Source organism: Pogona vitticeps, chromosome 8, assembly GCF_051106095.1.
Source record: "Pogona vitticeps strain Pit_001003342236 chromosome 8, PviZW2.1, whole genome shotgun sequence".
Classification (NCBI taxonomy): domain Eukaryota; kingdom Metazoa; phylum Chordata; class Lepidosauria; order Squamata; family Agamidae; genus Pogona; species Pogona vitticeps.
The window spans coordinates 3,633,428-3,656,907 of NC_135790.1; the positions used below are offsets into that span (position 1 = coordinate 3,633,428).

The 23,480-nt window shown below is 44.1% G+C and overlaps 1 protein-coding gene across 4 annotated transcripts in view; it reads left to right on the plus strand.

Moving 5' to 3' along the window:
• The window catches only part of ZMAT4 (zinc finger matrin-type 4), a 127,390-nt gene that overhangs the window by 47,582 nt on the left and 56,328 nt on the right, over positions 1-23,480 (plus strand). For all 4 annotated transcript variants that reach the window (XM_020780399.3, XM_078379683.1, XM_020780398.3 and 1 more), the window contains exon 3: positions 17,571-17,660. In XM_020780399.3, the coding sequence (XP_020636058.1) occupies positions 17,571-17,660 (90 nt within the window). The remainder of the gene's footprint in view (positions 1-17,570; positions 17,661-23,480) is intronic.

Here is a 23,480-nt window from a genome sequence, read left to right on the forward strand (position 1 = left end):
TTTGTTTTATCAAATCAAGGGGCCCTTTCACCCCTAAGTGTGCAGCAAACATGTCAGAGTGACCCCTTTGTAAGATCATGGGGCGATACTTTTCAGGTACCACCAGCTGACTTCTGATCCCATCTCCCCCTTTTGAGATATTCCTCAGGGTTTCTCTATATAAAATCTCCTTTTTCTCCAGAAATCTCACTGGGGTTTCAGGTGTTAGCTGGGCGTCAGTCACCTGTTCAAAACACTTTTGGAGAGTGGCGTCTGCCTTTTGCTCCTGTCCAAATCTGCTGTCTGTGGTCAAGGTTTCCACCACAGCTTCTGAACTCCCCTCTGCTACCGTCTCTGGCTCATCATTACCCCCCTGAACTGTCCCTGTGGTGGCTTGTGAGCGTGTAATCACTAGCACCCGTTTCACATGTTCAGCCAGGTCATTTCCCACGAGCACGGCTGCTGGCAGAGTCGATGAAATCGCTATCCGCCAATCTCCCCTCCAGCCTTGAAAGTTGACAGGTACCTCTGCTACTGGCAGAGAGATTACCTGCCCCTCAATACCTGCTACCTTTATGCTCTCATTTGGGATTATAAACTCCCGGGGAATGATATCGGGATGGCACAGGGTTACCTGGGAACAAGTGTCCCGCAGCCCCCTATACTGACGGTCAAGTATTCCTACGTCCACCCCGGCTGTCTCAAACAACTGAGAATCTGTTTTTATCAGCAAGCAGCGCTTTACCTCCACAAGAGGACCATTTTCCTCAGCCTGCTCAGCATAGGTAGCTGTTCCAGACTGAGTAGCCATGGCAACAAGCTCCCTCTGTGACACTGAGCCTTGCTCTTTCTGGACACAGAACACAGCTTTTGGCTTGGTCCCACTAGAATTCTGAGGCACCATTCCTTTTAGCTGCTTCAATTTCTCACACTCTGAGATCAGATGACCCTTTCCCTGACAGAAATAGCATTTTCTGGTGTATTTTGATTCTCTCTCCTCTTGTTTGGGTTTTCCCTCCAAATTCTGAGGGCTTGGTTTCATGCCTGAGGGCTTCCCTTCACCATGGGCCCCTCCCCCTTGCTGGCTTTTCCCTGGTCCCTGAGAGTACTTGCTGTAGGTTTCTTTGGGTTTACCTGCAGATTTCCCCTCACCCAAGGGCTTTCTTATTTGGGAGATAAAATCCGCGATCTCTGCGGCTGCTGCCACAGATTTCGGTTTCCTTTCCCTCACCTGGAAGTTCAATCCCCCATGCAGGACTGAATAGAACTGTTCCAGGGCTATCAAGTCTTTAAGCTGTTCATAGGTCTCTGTTCCCTCCTGCGACAGCCATTTCTCAAGCAGCCTCACCAATTGGGCCCCCACTTGGGTAAAAGTCTGTTCTGGCTTCTTGGTGAGGGACCTGAACCTTTGTCTCAGCTGCTCTGCATTTATCCCATGTCTTGCAAACACCAGTTTTTTAAACTCTGCGAAATCTTTCATCCGTTCCTCAGGCATCTCGGCATAAACCTCAGCCAGGCTACCACTGATTAAAGACCGCATGATGGTCATCTTCTCAGTTTCCCTCACTGAGAAGTCCACAAACGCTCTTTCCACTAAGGAAAAGAACACCTCGGGACAATCTCCCTTGTGGTACACAGGGAATTTCTTCAGGTCAGCCTTAGACAGTTGGCCCCCCTCAGAATCCCTATTATTATTATTGTTCTGGTTCATCAGTTCCAATCTCTTTAATTCAAACGCCATTCTCTCTCTCTCTAATTCAAATTGCCGCTGTTTCTCTCTTTCCCTCTGATTTCCATTTCCCTCACCCTCAGTTCATGCTGTTGGGCTAGGAGTATTTTTCTGAGTTCTGGGTTCTGCTCTCCTGTGCTATCACCTTGCACTGAGCCAAATTCATCCTCAGAACCTTGGTCAATCTGGGGGTCTTTCACTTCACTCATGTCTGCTACTTGGCTTCGAGTCAAGGGCATACCCCCCCTCAGAACAGGCTGCTTTAAAAAGTCAAGCCTCAAAATAAAACGACCACTTTTTTCCTTTTTGCCTCAGAACCAGCTCTCCCTAGAGATTGCTGCTGTTCTTCAGCACTTAAATTGCAACAGTATCGAGTCAGAGCCTACCCCCCTCTGCTGGGCCTCTCAGCTGGCAAGCTAGCTCGCTGTTGCTACGCAGTTTTTCCTCAGCTTTTTCCCGCCAAAACTAGGCTGCCTCAGAGCACCTTAATCTAAGTCTCCCCAGTTGGCACGTTCTTCTACTAGCGCACCTCCCCGTGAGGTACACCTAGAAGATTACCTACGCGCCTCAGACTGTCCCTGACTAGACCCCCCTTGCTCTGGGCACACCTGCCAAGGCTTTGCTGGACCGCTGGACAACTGGACCAGTCGTATCCCACACGCTGGACACCAATCAATGTGACAAACCCAGACCTACTGGGATCTATCACACAGTTACTAAGCTGCCACCAACCATTCCCTATAATAAGTCACACAGACCAGGGATGGATTTTTAAACAACAAAAGAATAAGGTTTATTTTAAATACAAACAGGGTAAATAAAACAATCAGGTGAATAAAATAAAGTAACGTGGCTTATTCTCACTCATACATACACACAGGTTGGTTCACACAGAACCCTTACTTGAAGCACAGACCCTGAACCTATCAGTTCTGGCTACCCAACAGACACCTGAACCTATCAGGTTGGTACTCTGACACACAGAAGTACCCTGTCTGACACACAGACTCCCACAACAGCTTCTTCTTCCCAGCTGCTGCTTCGTCACAACCCAGTGTCTCACAGTGTCTGTCTCAGCATCTCCTCTTCACCACACAGGCATCACATATTTATACAGTACAGCCCCTCCTCCTGATGTCCCGCCTTCCACTCCCCATAGGATGGAACTTTCCCTCCAAACCCATGACAGACAGGTAACATCAGTGCTGTTATGTAACATTGTTGTCCTTGGCTTTTAATGCTGTTTATTGTTTTCAATACTCTAAGTCCTTCTGAGTCCTTTTTTAGGAGAAAGGTGGTGGGAAAATATTTTAAAAATAAAATAATATACTCCATCTCCTAGCCCTATGAACCGTCTCTTTCTTTTGGATGGACTCCATGGTCTCCTCTTCCTTCCACCCTGCCTCATGGGTGGGAGCCAGGTGTCCTGTATATATGGAAAGTCCTCTGTGGGGCCTTGAGGAATGAAAGCACGCCATAATCTGGGTCTGGATGGATGAACTCTCGGAAAGCCAGTTTCCTCCACATGGTCGAACCTCCGGTTGTGCGGGAAAATGTGCCATTTTGGAAGTGCTTTTCAACACAGAACCGAAGGAAATGATCAGCAATCCCTCTTTTCTCAGAGGAACTGAGGCTGCTTCAGCAAGAGGGATGCTATAATAATGGATCAGCCCTCCTCTGTATGATATAGTTGTATTTGTTTTCCAAGAACAAGCAAAATGGGAATGGGACAGGCGAATTGGAGTCTTTTTCCAGGACCTCTTGGTTTCTAACATGACCTGCAACCAAGCTGTGCCCTTCGAAGACATCGCTTTGTGACCAGGTGCCTCCTCCTTCTTGCGCTGCTGTTTGTCTATTGCACCTCATCTTTCATCCACACAAAACCTGCAGAGCAGGAGACTTGTGTCTGCACTCTTGGGCATCCTTCCAGTTGATGCAGGTGAATCTGAAACTCTTTTTCCCCTTGTTTGAACAAGAAGGATATTTTTTCTGGCGCTTTCCTGCTGTCCTTGCTTTCTGCTTCCTCTTCTTCTCATCAACCACCATGGCTGTACAGGGACAGTGCTTGAAAGGAAGCAAGGAAATGATGGGAGTGAGATCCTCGCCAGGAATTGTGGTGAAAGAATTGCGAGGCTTTGTGAGGCTTCGGCACCCAGCTTTTGCCAAACAAATGTCGATTTGCTGGTTGTTAGTCTTTAGGGAGCGTCCTTGGTTGTACCAACACTCAACAATATTGGGCACCCAGTAGTAACTCATCCACCATGGCCAGGGGGCACTGCCCTACCTCATCCCAGGTGATGCCAAAGAACCAATGTGGCCAAATACGGAATGGGCAACTGTCCTCACTGTTGGCTCCAAGGTACTGGGGGTCCTTCCACCATGGCACTCCAGAACCCTGAACCAATCATCGTTTATGCTAGCTGAGAAGTCTTTGAGACTGTGCCTGACTTCCTTGGCTAACATTGGCACCAAGCTAAGAGACCGTAGACATGTTAAGCAAGCTTGCTCCTTGGCCAAGGACAAGCAAACACTGTAGAGGGTGCCAGGTTGAAGGACTTCTAGTGTTGTCCTCAACCCCCATCCTTCCAGATGTTCTCCTTTCCTTCATTCTGATGGGCCAAGGCAAGCACCAGTGGGTTTGCCATTGGGTGATGACATCAGATAGTTCAGCCCAATGAGAAGCCTACCTCTGCACATTTCCGGCCAACCAGAAGGTAGAGGTTGGACTCTGGCAGCAGTGGGGTGGGAGAAAATAGGACAGTTGGAGACACCTTGGCCTTTGGAGCATGCAGGCTATGCACTTGGCAGAATGCTGGCTAATTCAATAAGATGAGAAGTCCATGCAAGGAAGCAGCAGCCACCACAGTTTCATGGAACTGCAGAATTCATGCAAAAAATAATTCTTGCAAATGCTTGTGGGGAAGCTTGGGAAATCTTTTCCGCCTTGCATGAACAAACCCAATAATTTTGTAATCCCTTCTCTTCCCATGACAGAATGAGACAAACAAGATCTACACCCCTAAGACTCTGTGAAATTCTTGAAAACAAGTGAACGGTCTCAAGTTTCTACTGAGAAAATTGTGCAGTCAAATTATCCGGGCTGCACTTGTCTTCAAATTCAGCCTGGAGCCAAATTATTTACGCACCCATGTGCTCTTTAGCTGTTCTTTTAACTTGCTTTCCACGTGTTCTATGCTTCGAGTGCTTGCAAATGCTTTAAGAAACTAAGAAACAAACAAAGACAGGGGATTTGTAACCGTTTTGTTTTCGAGAAAATACCCAAAAACATACTCCGAATTTGGTTTTTCAGGACTCTATGGCTCAGGGAGCTGGCTGGATAGCTCAGTGGTTTAAGTCGCTGGCTGTGGTGCCAGAGGTTGAGAGTTCAATTCCCCACTGTGCCTGCTGGGAGAAGAGCCAGCCTAGGTAGCCATGGGCAAGCTGCAAAACCCGGGATACCCTCAGAAGCAGGGAATAGTGAACCACTTCTGTGTATTCTCTACCTAGGAAACCTTGGAAAGGGTGAGCATAATTCAGAACTGATTTGACTGCACATGATTATTATATTATTATTATGGTTCATAGTCTATAGCTGTCAGTTAGCTATCCAAAGTTCAGTTGATATGAAAAGGAAGTCAATTAAAACATGACCACTGCCTAGATGAATTAAAACAATTAAAACATCTCTCACCCTCTGGTACAAGGGCCTGTGTCTTAGCCGCATCTGAGAATTCTCATCTTGTCTTAGAGAAGATCTTTGAGCAAAAAGTATTGACAGCTTCGTCAATGTCTGAAGAGCGCGGATAATCCTAGAGTTAATCTGCTGCTGCTCCGGTTGCCCATTGACCGGCAAAATTACAGATAAAACCAATCTTGTGTAAATGAATGAGTTGCACCCTTTTCGGCTGACACTTTATTGTATTAAGGATCACGATGTGGGGATCCGGGAAAATTCTCCTGGTGCCTGCGATACTGATGTGGGATGTGCTAAGGATACTGTGGGATGTCATTTTGGGAGAGCAGAGTCTGGTGTTCTGTACAGAGCGGAGATGTTTGTCAGCACGAGCCAAAAGGGTAGCTAAACTCCATCTTTACTATTTACCCTTTTTACTACTAGGCTGATCATCCTCAAGAGAGAATGCTCCGCCTCTACCTATGGGAGTAGAGAATCCACTCTGCATTTTAGCCTTAACGTTCAAGCTTTTATCCAAGGCATGGAGCCAGCCTGGGGAACAGCGTTCAGAATCTTCCTGTAAAGTTGAGATTAAAACTTGGAACAGACATACCACTCTCTGGAACTTTGAGCCCCTAGTCTTTACACCTCACGCCCCTCCCACAGGTAGCATGGACAGGTAGCAGTAGGGTGGCCTCTTTACATTTTGACTGGGAAGTGGCTCTCTGCTCATGCTCTATGCCACCCCTTCTTGTCTCTCAACAAATTAAAATAATCGTTGAAGTGCTCTTTTTTCAAATGGATGCAAGGTACAATCAGATTTTGGGAGTATGGCATGCTGGAAGCAGTCATGGGTGTTGGCTCCATTTCTTACTTTCAGCTTATTTTCCCTTTCCTCTTTTCTTCACCAATGCCTGTGGTCAGAGCAGCATTAATAGCTGCTTTTTGTACAGCAGCCTGGCTTCTGTTCTCATCCTCTCTCATTTGTCTATATGCTGAACGGCAAACAATCTCTCAATTTTTACTAGATAGGAGGAGGCACAAAATCACTGGATTTGTTTCCTGTGCATTCGTAAAACAAATTTGCCTGTTACACAAATATTTCCCCATCCTCAAAAGATCTATAGATTTGCTGGTTATGAAACATGCCTTTTTGGTTTTATTGCTTTGGTGGCAGGAGTGGCCAGGAGTCATATCGGCTCTAATTCCAAGTGCCTTAAAAACAAATGACCCCACATGCCACCGTTTCATAGAATAATTGAAAACTGTCTAATTTTCTTTTGAGTGCCTCCAAGCATTAGAGCGCTGCCCACCTCCCGAGGTCACGGGTTGCGTTGTCGTACTGCTCTAACAGTTAGGAAGTTTTTCCTGATATTCAACCTAAATCTGGCTTCCTGTAGCTTGAACCCATTTTTATGTGTCCTGCACTCTGGGATGATTGAGAACAGATCCTGCCCCTCCTCTGTAGGACAGCCTTTCAAGTCTTTGAAAAGCGCTTTCCTATCTCCGTTCTTTTCTCAAGGCGAAACATGCCCAGTTTGTTTCAAACTGGGGCACTATAAAGCCAATGTCTACAACACCATTGTCAAAAATAATGGCCGAACATAATGTTTAATGGGTTCCAAGCACCAAAATCTATTACTTGGCTGGCAGGTAGTGTAGTGGAACAAGAACAATGTGCTTTAATTTACTTCCTTGCTGAGGCTTTGTCCACCCTGTGCTAAACTTTTGAAGTAGAAAGGAGTTCAGTCTGTTTTTAAAAGGGTACTCTTAACTTTTTGAAGGTGTACACGAAGGGGCGAATGGCACCTTCTCCCCCTCCATTCCCAGACTGTTAACAGGAACTGAATTCCTCCTGGGACATCTACAGCCCTGGCCACGATTTACCAGATAAACCCATTAACGCAGAGAAAGCCAGACAGTCACTAGGGGCTCTCAATGTGTTTCTCAGCACTCTGTTATATTCTTCTACCCTAACAGATTTATGGCTCATATTGTGGGCTCTTGATCTAATGTAGTACTACAAGTGAGAAGGATCTTGGAATTGTTGTGGATCACAAGCTGACTATGAGCCAACAGTGCAATATGACTGCAACAAAGGCCAATGCTATTCTAGGATGCATTAGGAGAAGTCTCCAAATCCCATGAAGTGCCAGTTCCCCCCAATTCAGCACTGGTTAGACCTCCTCTAGAGTCCTGCGCCCAGTTCTGGATGCTGCACAAACTGTAGCAAGTTCAGAAGAGGGCCACCAGGATGACAAGAAACCAAGCCCTGTGAGGAAAGACAGAAAGAACTGGGCATGTTTAGTTCTGAGAAAAGGAGTCTGAGGGGAGATAGAAGAGCACTTTTCAATATTGGCATCCAGAGGAGGGGCAGGAGCTGTTCTTGATCACCTCAAATATGGATAAGTTACTCTTTTTTTTTTAGTGTGGTTTTTAACATCCACCAGGAGTGTAATGAGATACAATTTAATATCCTTAGACTTCATTGATTTCAATGGGTCTACTTTTGTTGGGAATAACGTTGAGTTTAGCTTGATGTCTATACATCTCCCAGCACTTTTTGGTAGAAGGGTTGGGAGATATAACTTGGAACGGTTTTGCGTTCCCTGAAATATTTAAGTCCAAAATATAAGATAAAACAGTACCACGAGATAACTTGTTGAGGGAAGGCAGCCTCACTTCTTCGATCTAACCCTTGTGCCTTGCCTTGAATATTTACCAGATGCGAATGTCCTTTACATTCCAGCGCAAAAAAAAAAGGGCAACCAGGAGGGAAAACCTCTGTGAGGTTTTTTTGCTTTGTTTTCTGGAAGCTAAAAACAGAGGTTGAAAACAAGTGACCCCATGGTCTGCAGGAAGCAGTCTCGTCTCTCTCCTCCTCAGGCCAGGAAAGGTCAAGGCAGCTAAGCCAACTCCTGACAAGTTTAATTAGAATCAACACTCTTCCTCCCGTTGAGAAAACTTTCATGAGGGGAAAAAAAAAAAAGAAGAAGCACTAGACAGACTTAATGTGAGAAGAAATTTGGGGATAGAGCAGGGTCTTAGAGAACAGCTCATTTTCTGGTGTAGAAAGATGGCAGAATCTTTTTCACTCTGAGATGGTAATGTGTTTTCCCAAGGAATTATTCCACCGGCTATAACTGTCTGGATTACTCAGTGGTTTAGGTATCTGGTTGTAGAACCAGAGGTTGGGAGTCTGATTCCCTGATTTGCCTTCTGGGAAAAGAGCCAGCCTGGGTGGCCTTGGGCAAGCTGCACAGTCCCACAGCGCCCCCAGAGGAAAGGAAGGGTAAAGCACTTCTGAGTATTCTCTACATGGAAAACCCTGAAATGGGTCACCACAACTCAGAGTTGATTTGATGGCATATGATATGAGCTGGTTGTATAGCTCAGTGGGTTAGGTATGTAGCTGAAGAGCCAGAAGCTGGAAGTTCAATTCCCCATTGGGCTTTTAGGGACAACAGCCAGACTGTGTGGCCTTGTGCAAGTTGCAGAGTTCCGTAAGTGACCCCAAAAGAAGGGAATGGTAAACCCCTTCTGAGTACTCACTACTTGGGAAACTTTTAAAGGGGTCACCATAAGTCAGAATGGACTTGATGGCATGTGATGGCACATGATTTTTATAACAATGTCATAACACTACTCCAGTGATGGCAGGGCGGTCTAGCAACGACCCCTTGGCAGGGATGTAAATCTCTACTTAAGATAAGAACGAAACACCACCAAACAAACCATTCTCCAAACAGGGTGGGACTAGGAGCATTTTTGTGCCCCAAGAATTTAGGGTGGTTGTTTTCCAGGTTTTGGCCTTGAGACTCAGGTTTTGGGGTCCTTTTTTGGGAGTTCAGCCTTGGATGCGAAATCTCAGGGGGTGAGATTTATTTATTTATTTATTTATTTATTTGATCTGATTTGATTTATATACCGCCCATCTGGCAGCCGGGACCACTCTGGGTGATTACAGTGGTGCCCCGCTTAATGATTACCTCATTAAACGACAAATCCGCTTGACGATGAGGTTTCTGCAATCGCCTTTTAAAACGATGGTTTTAAAACAGCTGATTGGCAGCTCTCAAAATGGCCGCCCGCTGTGCAAAATGGATGCCCACGGTTTTTAGGATGGATTCTCCACTGTACAGGCACCGGAAAATGGCCGCCCTATGGAGGATCTTCACTGGACAATTAGGTATTTAGCCCATTGGAACACATTGAACCAGTTTTCAATGCATTTCAATGGTTTTTTTTCCCCACCTGACGACGATTTCACTCTACAGCGATTTTGCTGGAACGGATTAACGTCATCAAGCGAGGCACCACTGTACTCTGGGATGATGCCATCCGACCAACTCTAGATTTGGGAGACTATTTCCACGTCTTTGGGATGTGCCATGGAGCCATGATCAGACAGCCTGGTCTTTTCCACGATTTTGCACACTCTTAAGGCTGCTACTGCTGTTGCTGCTACCACTAGAATTCATATTCATACATTAGTCTTTTTTTTCATCAACGAGTGTGAGGCTGGTCAGTCTGTCGTACATATAGACATTGCTGCTGACCTGGCAACAATACACAAAATGGGTGATGGATCGAGCAAGAGATAATGATCTTAGTTCTTCTGATTCTGTTGAGCAGGATCCTGGAATTTGGCCCCACGGGCTCACTGTGGTGCAGTGGTTAAACTGCAGTATTTCAGTCAAAACTCTGCTGACAGTCAGCATTTGATCCCAGCAGATTCTGGCAGCTAGCTCGAGGTTTACTCAGCCTTCCATCCTTCCAAGGTCAGTAAAATGAGTACACAGCTCACTGGTGTGTGTGTGTGCGCACGTGTGTGGCAATGTGTAACTTGTATAATTACATTGTAAAACTCCCAGAGAATGCTTTAAGCAATATAGGACAGTATATAAGCAGCACACTTTTTAAAAAACTCTTGTGCCACGATACAGAAACTGGGGATTCTGCGAGAGCAGCATTTATTTTATTTATTTATTTTTATTTTATTAGATTCATACCCCGCCCATCTAGACAGATAGTCTACTCTGTTTTCCCTCCACGGACTCCTAAATTGGTTTATTATTGTAATGTGCCTGTGCACATGGGATGCATTGTAGAGTCTTGTGTGAAGCACACAAGTCATGCTAACCTATGACTACGACTCACCTATGACTACATAGCTGTGTCACCTCTCCCACTAAAGTTCCTGCAGACACCCTTGAAAAAAACATAAAACTGGAGGGAAAATGTTCTTTTCTTATTAGGAGTTTGGGAAACAGTGCTGTAATATCATCCTCCCCAGTTAAAGGACAAATGGGCTTCGTTAACACTTGGACACAGATAAAAGATTCCTCTATTAGTCCCCAGATGCCTCCAGATTGCGTGGTTTCATTTGATAATGTAATTTAAATGAAGCTATTTAATATGAAATATTGGTGATCTCATCGTGGGGGGGTGGAGACGCTGGAGGCTAAGTAGCACCTTTCTCAAGGAATCGATGACTGGATGCTATTTAGAGAGGAACAAATTTCTATTTCAAGATTAATTAGTCAGGTGAAACATCTGAGCCCATGTTCCGAGATCCGTCAGAAATGGTAATAGGATGCAAATGAGTAGAACGATAAAGAGGGGCACAGCAGCCAGGAAAGGAGACAGTACATATGGTTAAGTGCAAAACCCGTCTGCAGAGGAAAGAAATAGCTTCAGATTGAGCAGGGGGTGGGATGTGATGGCCTTCTAAACCCCTCTCTAGGATTCTGTGATGGATTTTGTGATTGCATGTTTTTCCTTCTGCAGAGGACAGAATTTTGGTTCATAGGGCGGTTGTCAGAGTTTTAAGTGGAAAGACCTGCCTCTGAGCCTATAAGTGTGAATTGCTGAATAGCTCAGTGGTTAAGGTTTCCGGCTGCAGAGCCAGAGGTTGTGAGTTCAATTCCCCCACTGAGCCTCCTTGACAGGGGCTGGACTGGATGACCCAGAGGGTCCCCTCCAGCTTTGCAATCTTGAGGTTATTATTATTCATTCATTTTTTTTAATTTTTTAAAAATTTTCTTTATAAATTGCAACATAAAATACATAAACCAAAATTCAAATCAATTGTGTTCCCCAGCACCCTCATTCATTCATTCAGTTGTTTGTTTCCTTATTATATTTTTATACCGCACCATCTAGTGGTGCCAACCCACAAATAATGAAAATATAATATAAGACAAGAAGAACATGCCTAAAACAGGCAAGATAGAGACTACAACGACGTGGATTTAGCTCCATTTCATTGCCTCTCATGTGGTTGCCAGGTCCACCTGAAGTTTCACATGCGGTAGAGAAAGTCAAGGTGAAGACTAGAACTCAGAGTCATCCAGTGAAGGTAAAACTGGGAGTTTAGGGCAGAAGTCAGGAAATTCTTCTGCGACGTAGTATTAAAATAGAAAATTCATGGCCACTGGCTGTGCCAACTTGGGAATTCTGGGGGTTGTAGTCCAAAAAAAAGTAACATTTCTAATCACTAGGAATTGGCTATGTGTCCACTCAGAAGTAGAATCTATTGTGTTTCAATGGGCCAGACATCCAATGTTATAAGTAGGTACAGAGTTCCAATCTAAGTCCCATTAAAAACAATAAGGTGGCTAACTCATGCCATTGGCTTCCCTGGGACATGTAGGCCAGCCCGATGCAGGTTTGTTCAAATGTTGTCATATTTTGCAGAGCGAGACTCATTCACAGATAAGCTTGTGAAAGATTGCGCCTTGTACCAGAATCCAAAAAAATCTTCACACTCACACAGAGAGATCAATAAATTTGCAGTCTCTGCCAGTCTCACTGATGTTCCCTCCTAAACCTGATTTCCATCTTGCATCCACATCAGTAGGTTGTTACTATTTTATGAAAAGAAATTTCACAGCTAAATACATGTCTGCTCTTTCCTATGCATTTAACCCCAAAATAGGTATTGGAGTAAGTACGTTGCATTCCACCGTAATCTATTATGTTAAACATAATGTGCTAAACATAATATATTTTGTTATGTTACTTTTTCATGAAAAGAAGTGTTGCAAAGAGGTGTGAAAAACCAAAGGATTATTCTGTCCTGAGGAGCACCTTGGTCTGTAAGCAGGAACCAGTTTGATGTGCTTATGTAATTGCAGATGGAATGGAACCTTGAGACAAGAGATATTGAGTTAAATAGAACTCACTCCCAAGCCTTAATACCAATCTCTCTCTCTCTCTCTCTCATTCCCCCTCCCTCCTTCCCTCCCTCCCTCTGGGTGCTGTCCCAGTTGTTAAGGTTGGCTACCATCATGGACCTCCACCTATCTCTTGCTATGTGGTTTATAGTTGTTCCTTATGATGGCCCAGCCAAGTCTCTGATGTTACTTACTCAAGAAATTAATCTTCTAACTCTTCCATGTTTCCCTCAATCTTCCTTCCAATGATGTACTGAATGGATTTATCACATGATCTATCACAGCGCCATGATTGATCATGGCAAACTACCTGTACAAGAGATGGCAGCTTATGTCTCCTAATATTCAACTCCATTTCTCTTTGGTTTTCTTTCCAATGAATTACTTCTTCATTCTATCAATCCATTAGTCAGGGTCTGCTAGAATAAGCTATACACAAAGATAGACACTGAACTATACCAAGCGTCATGGAGGAGATGATTAACTTCCACCAGACTTTTCTGAGCCATGCTTTGATTCTTGGATATAAAAAAATGAAATGTGAAATGTCTCTACTCTTCAGATTTTTTAATATATATTTTTTGCTGTGAGAATGAATAATCAGGAGTAGATGGCAAGATGGGAGATGAAATGAGACCGGGGATAGGCTTGCTGTCCCTTTAAATAATGGTGTAGAAGGAATAAATCCTGGATATGTATGCAGTTTTCTGTTGCCTTCAGTGTCATGTTCCAGAATCCTGGTCTGGATGTGGAGTCGGAAAGTGAGGCGCCAGTGCAGGAGACAGCCAGTCTGGGCCCCTCCTTGAGCCAGCCAATGCCAACGCTACACAGCTGGCGAAGCCCAGCAGTCCTGAGCCTTGAGCCATTCATGCCTATGGCAACCTTGCCTCCCCTTGGGCCTGGCTGGAAGCCTGAGATGGGCTGCCCTTCTCTAGATGCTCCACAGTCCTGGACATGGATCAGCAAACGGACTCACAGGAGATGCCAGAAAGAAGGGGACATGCCTGGATTCAGGCTTGGATTCTGCCTCCTTTCCAACTTGGCAGGAAGACATGAAGCCTGGAAGGAAGGATCCTGGGGCAGATGTTGAAGATGCTGCAGTCCAGCTCCTACACTCCAGGGAACAAAATGCAGTATACCCTAGGAATGATTCATGTTGTTGGCTGTTTGGTAGCCTTGCTCACCTTCTATGTCCCTGGGAGCTCTCCATGGTGCTGCATCTTCTAGCCGCCTCCTGTCTAGACCAGCACTGAACATATTGTTCTCAATTAAAGTGAATTTCCCTGACCCAGCAGACAAGGTCTTCCTCGCCTTGAAATTTGGAGTCAGAGCAACTTTATGGACAAACACAAATGGCTCAAGATTTAGCCTGGCCTCTTAAGAACTCTTCTTTGGAAATGAATTCTGTGGAACCCAGTGGGACTTATTACTGGAGAAACACACGTAGCATTGCTGGCTGAGGAGTGATAAACCACAAAAGTTTCATTCTGAGATTCTAGTCTGAATGGGAAGTTTTCAGGGGCCTTTTGAAAACTCCAGGAGCTGTCTGGTTCTCTGTTCTGGACTGATGGGACAATGTGAAACCTCACATTGGAGATGGGCCACACCTCAAGGAGAACAAAGAAGCCTAGAGGGCAATATTTTAATCAACAAAATGAACGGTTCAGTCCCCGAGGCAGGTAACCCGAGCCAGGCATCAAAATAAATGACTTTGCTTAAAATGCAAAACTGTTAATGCAGGAAATACCATGAAATAAACCCTCAATGCCTTTAAAGGCATTGAGGGTTCTCACCCACCCATCCTGTCCTTTTGCGTGATTTTCCTATTTTTCTTATTTTGAAACAAAACCTCTGGGAAGGAGGACAGTGGGGAAGACCGGTCTGGAGATCAGCTGCCTTCATTCTGGATCAACTTTGTTCATTGTTTGTCAGTTACAAGTCTGAAGCTGGCCTCTTCCTCCTTGTTTATAGTTTGGGAAAGTTAAATGTTTTGGAATCCAACTCCCAGATTCCTCACCTGAGGCAAGAGTGAGGCAAGGGATGCTGCTGTTTCTCATCAGGCTCTCTGCAAATTGCACAAACTCTCTGTGCCAAAAATTGTGTCTTTTGCATTTGAGAAACAAAGCACACACATTGCAAACACATGGCAATTGGCTGATTTCTTTTTTTAAAAAGACACAAACACCCCATCTCGTGCTTCTAATCCTGAAAGGGGCCTGCATCAAAGCAGCACCTTTTTTATGGTGCGCCATCTGTAGGATTTACATGAAGAGTGCACCTCACATGAAAGCATTATAGGGGCAATTTTGCTTCATCCATGCAAAAACCATTCTCTTCTCTTGTGAGGATTATGACACAACATTTCACCAGCTGCTGCAGTGAAGAGGATCCTCACATTCATTCGAGCCTTCACTCCTGTATGCATGCATGTAAAATCACTCCAGGAAATGCTGAGGCATGGGGTGGAACTCTGGCTGCTATTTCACCCAGTCTATTTCAAATAATTTCCGTTTTAGGATGCAAAACATTTGCACCCTTTTTTTTGCAGCCAAAGTGGTGCAAACACCTCTCGCTGAGAAGAAACAGGAGGCAATGTGGAACTGGCACCAGTACATTACAGTCAATGAAATCAATTAATCAATTAATCAATTGATCAATTAATCAATTAATCAATTAATCAATTTATTTATTTATTTATTCAACTTATATGCTACCCACTCTACCCAAAAGTCTCTGGGCAGCTTACAACAATTAAAATTCAATTAAAATACAATAAAAGATAAAATGATTAAAATACAATTAAAATAGATACTCACATGTCCTCCTGATTTTCATGGACTTCTACTATGTCCCCATGAGCGATGCTGGCCGGGGGCCTCTAGAGCTTGTCAATGAAAAAGATAGGAAGTTTTTTGAAAGGCAAAACTTCACTAGTGGAGGAGGGATGGAAGAAGTGCCTGTTTTGGACAGAGTTGGCTGTAGTCCAAAGGAATCCCCCCCCCCCACGGGATGGGGTGGATTTAAAATGCAGAAACCCCTTGGGAGAGTTTAAGCCTTGCCTTCAGGGTGCAGAGTGATCAACCAAGTGTGGCAGACTTCTGAATTTTTGGTTAAATCCCTTTAGCTGTACAGCAGAAGTGCCCACATTCACAGAGCAGAATAGCTTCAAGGCCCTCAAATTAGTTCACCCCTTTTTCTCATCAACTGACATTTACAGTCTTGATAACTCTATCTGAGACATGAATAGGAGAAAGAGTAAAAGGTTCCATTGCTTACAAACTTGAACAGGTCAAACAGCAAACTGACAGTCATGACTGCTTTCAGTAACAGACTTCAACAGACTCAGGAGAGGGGGGGAAAGCACTTAGCAGGGAGGTTGGGCTCTCTGAATTCAGAGACAGGTAAGGAATGATTGGCTAATGCTGGATAGAATGACAGTCACCTCAGCCCATAAAGGTCCCATCTAGCCAAACCTACCAAAGCCAGCATTGCAAAAACTCCAACACGAAGATCAGAGACCCAGGAACTTACTTTAAAGCCACAAAAAGAAAACAAAGTTTAGTCATGTTTGACAGAGCACATGTTTTAACTCTGAGGGGCTCAATATTTTTTTTCTGTCCTTTTCAAGTTTCTAAACCTTATGGTAACAACACTGCTCGAAACAGTGTGAACAATGACTACTTTAATCTCCGTTTTTAGCAAATGTCATTTCTGCATGTCTTCTCTTAGATTTGTTCTTTCACACGTCCCATATCAGTCTTCAATTTGGAAAAGCCATGTTGGCATACAATTTGCATTTCAATATGAATTTTACAACTCCCCCCCCTCTAAACATATTTCTAAACGAGTGTTCTTTCAAAAACACGTGTTTGAATATGCATCTTGACATATTTTTGCGAACAGCATCAGAACCGTAGGAAAGCATGGAAGCCAGGAGATGGATAACTTCTGCCACAATGACTTGCTTATGGATCTGTTTTGCTGAAACTTAAATTTGGCACAAATTAGTTTGAAAGTTAAAAGAAGGAAGAAAAAAATCAGTTAATGTCAAGTCTTGACTAGCAAATGGCTAGGCAGGATCAAGGCCCTCGTGTGCTTAAGTGCAAAGCTCCACATCTGGTTTAATAAGACTTCCCATGATGGTGGTGATGGGGGGGGGCTAAGGAATCAATGGTTTTGAAACTTTGTGAACGAGGTATGTATTAGGACAATGAAAGAACTGTAAATGTGATTCTGAACACGTCCAAATGTCATGTTTTGAGGCCTTGAGGCCAAACCTCAAAATCCAGACAATGGGCTTCACCATCAGAGGCTTGGAAGCCTTCCTTTGGTGACTTCATAGAAGCACCATCTTATGTTCTGAAGAAGGTCTGTTCTTCCCTAGAGATATTTCTCCAGAGTTCCTTCAAGGGAAGAAAAGGCAGCCTACAAAGGAGACAAAATAAAACCAAATCTGTGCTTTGGAGTGTGTGTGTGTGTGGGGGGACACAGTTCTGCACCTTGGCTATTCAAATGCCATGCCACCCAATACTGATTACTCTGATCTGAAGAAGCTTGAGTAAATTCTGATTTTCCGTAATACGTTATATCCAAATGTTAGTCTTTAAATTCGTCACAGAGTCCACCAAACTTTCAAGTCTGGCTTCCATTCCTCACATGCTCAGCCCTATTTGTGGTGTTTAAGAACTGCTGGATAGCTCAGGGGTTTAGGGATCTGGTGGGAGTTCGATTCCCCACTGGGCCTTCTTGATAAGGACCGGACTCGATGACGCACAGGGTCCCTTCCAGCTCTGTAGTTCTGAGATGATGATGATTAATTAGAATTTCCACTTTTTTCTAACCCCCACCCCCCTTATATAGTAGCCGGGAACATGGTCTTTCCTATCTGGGATATGCATGTATGGCACAGAAAGAAAGACAGGTTGATGAGAAAACAGAACTCTCCAACTTATGCTCCCTTCTGAGAAGTTTCGGCTTACTGAAATCATTTCTTGTCGGCTTTTCCCTGCAGAGTCGGAAACATGCGAGCAAAGTGCGGCTTTACTATATGCTGCATCCGATAGACGGAGGCTGTCCAGCAAAGAAGCTACGGTCAGAAAACGTAAGTTTTGTCACTCCAAGACATTCTGAACTTACATGGGTCACTTGGCTTATTCTGGGCATCACAGTTTTCCTCATGTTGGGTTTCCAGAGCCGTAGTTAGGGCAGGGGATGTGAGCCGGGCCACTGAAATTGAGGCGGTGCAAACGCTGGCTGATGGAGGGCCACAAACCCACCACAGCTATCTGCTGCTGGAAGGGTACAAATCTGAATGTCTGGAGGCCATACCTCACCTCCCCTTGTCCCTCCTTGGTTAGGAGGAGATACAAAATGGGTGGATTCCACACAAAACCACGACAGTCTTTAGATGCACAGACCTGCTCCTCTGCATTGGTATATCCTCTCCCAAGGGTGTCCAATTTCACATCGTAAAGGTCAAGTTTCCCCTTAACATTTAGTCCAGCTGTGTCCGATTCTAGGGCACGGTGCTCATCCCCATCTCCAAGCCGTAGAGCCAGCATTTGTCCGAAGACAGTTTTTGTGGTCACGTGGCCAGCACGACTAGACACAGAATGCCCTTACCTTCCCATCGAGGTGGTACCTATTTATCTACACTCGCATTTACATGCTTTCGAATGGCTAGGTTGGCAGGAGCTGGGACAAGCGACGGGAGCTTACTCCGTCGCGTGGATTCTATCTTACGACGGCTGGTCTTCTGACCTTGCAGCACAGAGGCTTCTGCGGTTTAACCCACAGCCTTTCACATGACCCAAGCTTAATCAAGGAGAACCCTGGGCACCAACCTTCCAACAGCACCTATACATGGAAAAAGGGACACCCTTACTTTTTCATTTCATTTTCCAACCTGTTGACCAAATGACAGTTTGGCCCTGTCAAAATTTTTCCAGCCCCTGTGAACTGTTTGCCCTTGTGTGAGAATGAAAAACTGGGGCCGTTTTTCTCTTGCTTTGCTTTGCTTTTTTGGACACCATCAGTGAGAAAAGTAGAGGGTGCAAAACCCGTGTAAGTTTTGCACAAAACACAAAATTTTGGGGGGGATAAAAACCTTTGTGTTATGTATGAAATACATGCTTTTGTGGTAAATAGGCCTTGTTACAAAATACAGTCTTTTGTGCTAGATGGAACACGTTGGTTTAAAAAGTGTGCCATTTGTTGTTGTTGTTTTGCTGAAAGAAAGTCCAGAACTATGAAAAAGTGCACAAAAATTCTCGTCACATCGAACATAACGTCCCTGCCCAAAACCCAGTTGGCAGCTCAGATCCCAAATACAAGACCTAAATGCCAAACCTGAAATCCAGTTTCCAGTTGCAAAAAGACATTGATGGAAACGAAAAGGCAAAGTCTGAAAGGTAGATGGTCAATCGGCCACAAACATTAATATTTGTGCCTCCAGTGACTTCTGTTCTTCCATTTGCCTCTCTTGGTGTTTTTGTGATAAAAATTCAGAAAACAGCCCTTAATTTGAGAGGTGTTCCATTATGAGGAAATGTGCTAAGTGGCCCTTTTAAGCATTTTGGTTATAAATGACATGGTTCAAATTTATACATTCGCTGAGCTTCCCCGCTAAGCTGGAACGAGAGTATTCTGCATTTGCCAATATTTGTCTAGTGGTGAGGAAAGCATCTTTATTTCTCTAATGGCACTCGCCCTCACAATGGGCTATAATGCTGGCACAACATGAGTATGTGTACATGTGAGGCGGTGCATCTATATATTTTTCCGTATCTCTATGCATCCATCTATTTCTCAGTAGCTTGCCAGGTCTTTCCATCCCCTTAGATTTTAAGGCCAAAACCAGGGTCTCAGAGAAGAAACTCCATCTTGCACATCTTAAAGATTCACACGAATGATTCACAGAATGACATATTCAGAAATGATCCCCCCCCCTCAAGCTTAGAGCAGGTATGTAATGAACACTCCCCATTTTTTTTCATCCTAGTGATTTCTAGGATTTTGCTCCAGTGGGGATTTCCTCAACCATGAGATTTCCAGGAGCAGCAGTGGAGAGAAACACTGAGTAAGGGGTGTTCACTCCTCTTTCACTCCTCTAAGTGCCATAAATAAATAAATAAAATAATTCCCCCCCTTCCAATTGTTAACTGATGGGAAGGGGCCAATAGCAATGCTGCTCTGTCCTCCCAAGGAGCGAAACAGATGCACCCAAGCGAATGATTCGTCAAAGGGTTTTCCTTTATTTATTTACTTATTTATTTATTTAGTTAGTTAGTTAGTTAGTTAGTTAGTTAGTTAGCTAGTTAGCTAGTTAGCTAGCTAGTTAGTTAGTTAGTTAGTTAGTTAGTTAGTTAGTTAGTTAGTTAACACCCCATCTTCGCCTTCAATGTGGCTTACAAAATTAAAACATATTTAAAAGCTAAAAAAAAAATTAAAAATCACAGTGGCCCAAATCCTGTTGCTTAGTGTAGTAAATCACACTCTTGTAGGCCCATTGAATCAACAGGGACGGAGTGAGTTAACTCTTCCATACCTTCTCTTGATTCAGATGGGCCGGCTCCAACTGTGGTTGACTTTAACCTAGTCAGTTACTACATTCAACTTAGTTGCAGTTGGAGAAGGCCCATTTGAACCACCCAAAGGAGCTGATTCGCCACGCTGCCACCGAGTCCATTTCAGTCTAAGTGATTTCAACATCATGTATAACATCCCGATCTGGCTTTTTGAGTTCATTCACCGACCCTTTTCTACCAAAGGATGGTTTCCTTCCTTCAGTGACAATTTTACAGTTTTACCCTTGAGAAAACCTGAAATCCCTTGCATCTTACAATTAATAGCAATGAGCAGCCCAAGACCGAGGCTTTTACAAGACCTGCACTTTTCCAAATGCCATCGTTGTTCCTGACCTGAACAATATTTCTGAGATACAGCCTTATTCCACCTCCCTTACTTATTGAAGAGCAAAAGAGCCACCACCGCTTTAGAACTGTAGAGCTGAAAGGGACCCTCTGGATCACGGAGTCCAGTCCTTCTTAAGAAGGCACCGGGGAGGAATCGAACTCCCAACCAGATGCCTAAATCACTGAGCTATCCAGTAGTGATCACTGCGGAGTTGGAAGGGACCCTACAGATCATCAAGTCCAGCCATTATGAAGCAGGCAACTGAACTTCCAACCTCTGGCTCTTCAATCAGATCTCTAACCCACTGAGCCGTCCAGAAGTTCTTGTTTCAAGGTGGGAAACAAGTTTAACCTCGGGCTGCAAAAATGACAAAAGGCCAGGGACAGCATAAAAACTAACCAGTTTCATTCGGTCTACGCCTTTATAGAATGCAGTCTAAAGTATTTGATGCAGTACATCGAGGTCTACAAAGAAATATTCCAAAAAATTGTTAATCATTGAAGCTTCCTGAGACTCCTTGCTGCTTTTTTTGTGACTTGCAATTTCCAAATTCTTTATTCTCACCAAGGTAAGGTCTGGAAAGATTGCAACCAGTAGGAAGGATCGGCTAAGAGCTCCCCCCAAGCTCATAAATCATAACGCACCAGCATTATCATCCGAAATGAGAGCTGTGGCCAACCACCAGCATTCTTTTAGAGTCTTCTGTGAATGCTTAGAAAGAACGTGGCAGCTATAAAGCAAACTGCTGGGAACTCATCCATCACCAGCTAGCTTTTTCTTGATTTCTTTATTTTTTTAAGCATTGCGTGTGAAACAATCTGCACACGACAGCATCTAGCACAAATGTTAACCTTTTTCTTTTCAACACTGCCTTGCCATAACTCAGTTAAAAGAAACGGTACTTTTCTCTGTCTTAAATTAGCATGCACATTTGTTTTTACTCCTAGCCTTCAGTTTTTAACAGCCTTATAAAAGAAAGGTTTTGTTTGTCATGAGCATTGAGGAAAAACAAAGCCATGCAGGATGTGGGTAGCGCAAACAGAAGGCCATATAATCTGGAAAGTGAAGGTCAAGCTAGAGCTAAATCATCAGTAGAAAAGAAAATTCACGGAATGCTGTGAAGAACCAAAGATTCTCATTGGACATTCTTCTTATGACTCGGGTTGTTTGCAAATCAAATTGTTTGGATGTATGGAAACACAGACTTCCTTTGTCAGTCTAACTGGTCAGGAATGAAGGTCTCCCAGAACTATATCTCTGGAAGGGTAATAGAATCATAGAATAACAGAGTTGGAAGGGGTCTCTTAAAGTCATCTAGTCCAACCCTCTGCTCAAGGCAGGAATCCAAACCAAAGCAGATCTGACAGGTAGCAGTCCAATTTTTTCCTGAATGCCTCCAGTGCTGGAGTGCTCACCACCTCCTGAGGTAATCAGTTCCATTATCATACTGCTCTAACAGTTAAGAAAGTTTTCCTGATATGTGGCCTAAATCTGGCTTCTTATAGCTTGAGTCCATGATGACATATCCTGCACTTGGGGCTGACCAAGAACAGATCCTGCCCCTCCTCTGCTTGGCAGTCTTTCAAGTATTTGAAAAGTGCTATCCCGTCTCCCCTCAGTTTCCTTTTCTCAAGGCTCAAGGATCATTAGCTTTCAATTTCTAAAGCCTTATCTTCAATGTTTAGCTTGACACTTAGGGTGTGATCAGACCCAAAAAGGGTCACTATAACAGGAACAATCTCCCTTAAAATCTTTTGGGGAATTGCTCCAGCCCAGCGCCCAAATTTGGAAGATCCAGCTTGAGGACAGGTTGGGATTGGGCTGAAGTGGATTTCCCTGTGTGTCAGGTGATCACCGGGAAAAGATCACACTGGCATGCTCCACAAGTAGGCCAAATTGCAATCTATTTCCCCTTGGATCACCCTTAGTTTGAAATCAGCACAAACACATGTTTAAATGGAAGGAAGGAAGGAAGGAAGGAAGGAAGGAAGGAAGGAAGGAAGGAAGGAAGGAAGGAAGGAAGGAAGGAAGGAAGGAAGGAAGGAAGGAAGGAAGGAAGGAAGGAAGGAAGGATCTGATAATGGAAGGAAGAAATATCTGAATTAACTTCAAAGCCCTATCAGAGTTGCTGTAAGTTGGTTCCGAAAAACTCTTTGTCTCACTCTCATACTGGAGATGAAACTTCTCTGCTATCAATGTCTACTGAGAATTTAGTTACTATTCCTGGTGATCACGGTAGCCAATCACACCATTCTGTGATCAAATCTCATTAGGTGGAATTTTGCTACATGCCTCCTGATTGATTAGAATTATATATGAGGTTAGTACAGGAAGCAGAAAGGAGCAGTGGCTTTGTCAGCAGGAAATGACAATGTGCGGAGAAGCAGCCTGGTGAACTGTGTCACCAAACAAGATCAGGAATATGTGAATATCTGTAAAGAAGTTTTTCAGGCCTATTTAGTGCTGCCGTAAGATCTAGGACTCTTGAGGCAAGGCTGATTTCCTGGTTGATGCATGAGTTCATTGCCTCAGGATTTGCTGAAACCAGGAGATGTGTACGCTTTATAGGACTAGATTTATCTCACGCCACGGTCCCTCACAGTGTCATGAAATTAGAGCATCCCGGCAGCACCTCTGGCATCGTGTGAGCTCATGATGCCGTGATAAAATCCTCTCAGATAAATTTGGCTGTGGCAAGAGCCATAAGGTGAGGCTATAATTTGTGCTGAGATACGCAGAGACAGGCAGAAGCTGTTGTTCTAGCGGTAATCTTATCCTGGGGAGTGTGGCCTTCCCGTACAGGAACAAAGAGTTGCAATTAGCAAAATTTGTCAGGGGAGGAGAGGGCGGCTCTCAGAATACTGCTTCTGGTTCCACGCTGTGTATTTTTGTCGACTGAGCCAAGGGTTGAGATGTACCATCTTTCAGGCCAGAAGTATGGACCGATCCATTTTACCGTATCTGAATCTCATGTGCTGAAACTCCCCCACCCCCCAATATTAGCTAA